General features: G+C 47.6%; 1 protein-coding gene across 1 annotated transcript; it reads left to right on the top strand.

Moving 5' to 3' along the window:
• Positions 1-228: 228 nt before the first annotated feature.
• Gdf2 (growth differentiation factor 2) lies at positions 229-4,222 on the top strand. The gene is made up of 2 exons (XM_048336013.1): positions 229-571; positions 3,291-4,222. Exons 1-2 carry the CDS (start codon positions 229-231, stop codon positions 4,220-4,222), a joined length of 1,275 nt encoding a protein of 424 aa, XP_048191970.1.
• Positions 4,223-4,578: the final 356 nt, after the last annotated feature.

The following is a 4,578-nucleotide window of genomic DNA, read 5'->3' as shown; positions in this document are numbered from 1 at the left end:
ATTAACAGAGCTCCCTTAGATAAGAGGTTGGAGCACAACACTGACAGCTAGATAAGAGCAAGTGGAGGACCATCCAGGGACAGTGGGGGAGACTGTCCAGGGAGAGCTTGAGCTCCTTGCAGAGTGGCCAACAGGACGGACCATGCAGGAGCCCTGCGCCTCCCTGGCTCGCCCCTGCTCCCGGTAACACGCTGAGACTGCCCTGCAGTCTTCTCTCTCAGACCCAAGATGTCCCTTAGGGCATGGTGGGTGGCCCTGCCTGCACTGTTCCTGCTGGCCTGGCCCGCACAGGGCAAGCCACTGCAGAGCTGGGAGCCGCCATCATCCACGTCCCCCCACAGCTTGCAGGGGGAGACCAGGGACGGGCAACAGGAAGGCATCTTCAACCTGAAGATGTTTCTAGAGAATATGAAGGTGGATTTTCTGCGCAGCCTAAACCTAAGTGGGGTTCCTTCCCAGGACAAAACCAGAGTGGAGCCACCCCAATACATGATCGACTTGTACAACAGGTACACCAGCGACAAGTCCTCCACCCCGGCCTCCAACATCGTCAGGAGCTTCAGTGTGGAAGGTACAGTCAGCCTGCACTGCGGGGTCCGAGGGTGGAACTCACTGCCTAGGAGGACTGGCTACTGGCCACATACAGCTCTTCAGGCTGTCCTTGAGATGAATTGCTATGAGATAAGATAAAAATGGAGTTCTTTAACTCACTAGCAGCATCTCAAGTTCTCAGGCTTGTACATGGTTAATGGCTACCTTATGAGGCAGTACAGGTCACAGAGCCTGTCCATCGTCGTGGAAGGTTCTAATGACCATCTCTGCTTTCGTGGATCCTCCTTCCTGGGCTATCTGCTAATTCAACAGAGTAGGTGCTCATCTATGTAGGTACCCTTTCCCTCCCCTCTCCTTCCCTCCACTCTGCTCCTTCCTCCACCCCTCCCCTCCCTTCCCTCCCCTTCCTCTCCTCCCCTCCCCTCTCCTCTCCTCTCCCTTCCCCCTCCCATCTCTCCTCCTACCCTTTCCCTTCCCCTCCCCCTTCCTCTCTTCCTCTCTCCTCTCCTTTCCTGTCTCCTCTCCTCTCTTCTCCTCCTCCCTTTTCCTCTTTTTCTTTCTCTTCTTGGCTTCTCTTCCCTTCCCATCCTCCTGCTCCCTTTCTGTTTCCTTCCTACTTATAAAAAAGACAAGTTATTTAGCCCCTAGGAAATTAATGTATTTCTCAACTTTGACATCATGGACTTTTTCTCTCTTATAAAAGGGCTTTCAAATCCCAGATAAAATCTTTGGATAGATAAGTATTGAGTCATTATTTTTAAAATTTTAACTTCCCTGGCTTAGGAAGTCTAGAAAAGATCGATAAGGCCTATGTCCCCTAATTTTTCAACCTGACATGGCATCCACTAGAAGAGTTCCCAAATCATGAAGCCTGAGCATTCAGGGCTGAGCATGCTTGACTGCCAAGGCCTCAACATCTGCACAGACCACTGTCCTATCCTGCTACTGCAGCATCATTAGAAAGCCAGGAGGCCAGTGCCCATGACTCATGCCTGTAATCCTAACTACTCTGGAGACTGAGATCTGAGGTCCTGGTTCCAAGGTCAGTCTAGGCAGACAAATCTGAGAGACTCATTCCCAATTAACTAGCAAAAAGCTTGGGCTGTAACTCAAGTGGAAGAATGTCATCCTTGAGCAGAAAAAGCTAAGTAAGAGCATTAGGCCCTGAGTTCAAATCCCAGTACTGGCATGTACCAAAAAATGATATTTATAATTATAAAAATATAAGTGGAAATTTTCAAAGACAAACAATTTGCCAGTTTTAAACCACTTGTATTCCAGTAGATTCATTCGATCTGTTCAACTTTATTACGAATCACTGCTCTTAGTTTCATACTGTCCTTAGTCTATAAGTTAAATGTTATAGGTCTACATGTATATAGGAAAAGAGCACAGCATGGAAGGAGGTCAGTACTGCGCCCTCGAGTGTCCTCTGGGCCCCTTGCTGCACAGCTCCAGCAGAGCTGTAGAAGATCCTCAAAAGCTGCAATTTCTCCTCTCTCGTTGAGACCTATAGGCATAGGTTAGTATAATGGCCAAGTACCCAGGAGAAATGGGAAATAGAGACAATTATATGGCTAAAAAACAAGTTGGAGGTTTTGCTGATCTGATAAAGCCATCAGGGAAAATACATATGCTTTCCTCTTTAAGAAATCCCCTTTGCTTTGGAGTGGCAATTCCAACTGGTTTCTCTGTATCCTGCTTAGATGCTGAGATTTCTCACCTCAGCTACAATTGGACTTGCATGATTCCCAACCAGGGTTTCTTCTTCAAGTTCAGGCACTGAAGATCTTCACACTCAGGTCGACAATAGGCTTGTTTCTTGTTAGTTTGCTTTTTGCTCATACTGGGGCTTGAACTCAGGGCCTGTATGTTGTTCTTTATTTTTTTCACTCAAAACTGGCACTCTATCAATGGAGTCACACCTCCATTTCTGGCATTTTTTGGTGGTTAATTGAAGATAAGAATCTCATGAACTTTCCTGCCCACACTGGCTTTGAACCACCATCCTTGGGCCTCAGCCTCCCAAGTAGTTAGGATTACAGGCATGAGCCACCAGTACCCTTTGTAATTATGTGTTTTGTGCTTTGCTTTCTGTGAAGATACTCCATCCTAGCTGTGTGCACTTCGGAAACTAAATACCTAGCATCATAGTCTCCATGTTTGTAAAAGAAGAATAATAGAGTCTCCAAGAACAAGTGTAAGAATTAAAGTCATACATATATTATATATCATGTATACACACACCACACAGACACATATATACATCTATATCCATATCCATATACATATATGTATATACACATACACATACACATACACACACACATATCTCAAACTGGGAATGAGAAAAGGGGTGACATTGTCCAAAAAGAAATGCATTCATTACCTGATTTATGTAACTATAACCTCTTTGTACATCATCTTTATAATAACAATTAAAATAAAAACATCATGCGAAGCTGTAAGCATAGTGGCAGGCACATAGCAGATACACAATGCACAATAGCAAATACCAGCCCCAATTGGAGGCATCTACCTGTGTTTTTCCTTGGGAAGTCTTTAGCAAAACTTGAAAAATACTCTTGTGCTCAGGGTTTATGTGAAACATGAGATGATAGAGATAACAGAGACAAAAATTATCTTCTGGCCTATCCTGTCAAGCAAACGGTAAGATAGCTTTGGCATCATGGAAACCGGCTCCAGGCAGATGCTCATCCTGTGTGTTTGTGTTTCAGACGCTGTCTCTACAGCTGCCACAGAGGACTTCCCCTTCCAGAAACACATACTGCTCTTCAACATCTCCATCCCCAGGCACGAGCAGATCACCAGGGCCGAGCTCCGTCTCTACGTCTCCTGTCAGAACCACGTGGACCCTTCTCACCGGCTGGAAGGAAACATGGTCATTTATGACGTCCTGGATGGAGAAGACTCCTGGGAGGATGCCGAGTCCAAGACCTTCCTACTCTCCCAGGATATTCGGGATGAGGGCTGGGAGACATTGGAAGTTTCCAGTGCCGTAAAGCGTTGGGTCAGAGCAGATTCCACCACAAGCAAAAATAAGCTCGAAGTGACCGTGCAGAGCCACCGAAAGGCCTGTGACACGCTGGACATCAGTGTCCCTCCAGGTTCAAAAAATCTACCCTTTTTTGTGGTCTTCTCCAATGACCGCAGCAATGGGACCAGGGAGACCCGGCTGGAGCTCAGGGAGATGATCGGCCATGAGCAAGAGACAGTGCTGAGGAAGACATCCAAGAACAGCTATGGTGAGGCAGGTGAGAGCCACGAGCAGGAAGAAGAGGAAGGCATGGTGTCGTCTTTAGCCAGACGGAAGCGGAGCACGGCAGTGGGAAGCCACTGTCAGAAGACTTCCTTGCGTGTGAACTTCGAGGACATTGGCTGGGACAGCTGGATCATTGCCCCCAAGGAGTACGACGCCTATGAATGCAAAGGTGGTTGCTTCTTCCCACTGGCTGATGATGTGACGCCAACAAAACACGCCATCGTGCAGACCCTGGTGCACCTGAAGTTCCCCACCAAAGTGGGCAAAGCTTGCTGTGTGCCTACCAAACTGAGTCCCATCTCCATCCTCTACAAGGACGACATGGGGGTGCCCACCCTCAAGTACCACTATGAGGGGATGAGTGTGGCAGAATGTGGGTGCAGGTAGTACCCGCCCCCTGGGGCTGGGGGCAGGGAGGGAAGGGGGTCTGAATGCTAAGCTGTGCATCCCCCTGGGAACCACAAGGTTAAGTTTATCTGTGCACCAGCCTGGAGAAGGAAAGGAGCCGTTTGCCCTTCTGATGCCCTACACAAAGCACGTGCTATGGGTTGTACTTTGGGAAAGGTGATGACAAAGACACGTGGAGGTGGGGGGCAGAATAAGAGAGCCCAAAGGGCAGTCTAAGGAAAGGAATGTGATGAAACGGGAACAAGAGTTAGCTGAAAATTGAGAAATTAGCCAGAGGAGAATTAATAGATGATGTAAGACACTCATGGAATGAATTCATAGAGGTCAAGGAGTTT

The sequence above is a fragment of the Perognathus longimembris genome, chromosome 2, assembly GCF_023159225.1.
Source record: "Perognathus longimembris pacificus isolate PPM17 chromosome 2, ASM2315922v1, whole genome shotgun sequence".
NCBI lineage: Eukaryota > Metazoa > Chordata > Mammalia > Rodentia > Heteromyidae > Perognathus > Perognathus longimembris.
Note: the sequence above shows the minus strand (reverse complement) of the source record. Positions and strands in the feature narration are given on the sequence as shown.

Bases quoted from the DNA above. Each gene is read 5' to 3' on its own strand.
- Gdf2 (XM_048336013.1), top strand. From the start codon at position 229: ATGTCCCTTAGGGCATGGTGGGTGGCCCTGCCTGCACTGTTCCTGCTG. The intron at 572-3,290 runs GTACAGTCAGCC...TTTGTGTTTCAG, and splicing joins CAGGAGCTTCAGTGTGGAAG to ACGCTGTCTCTACAGCTGCC.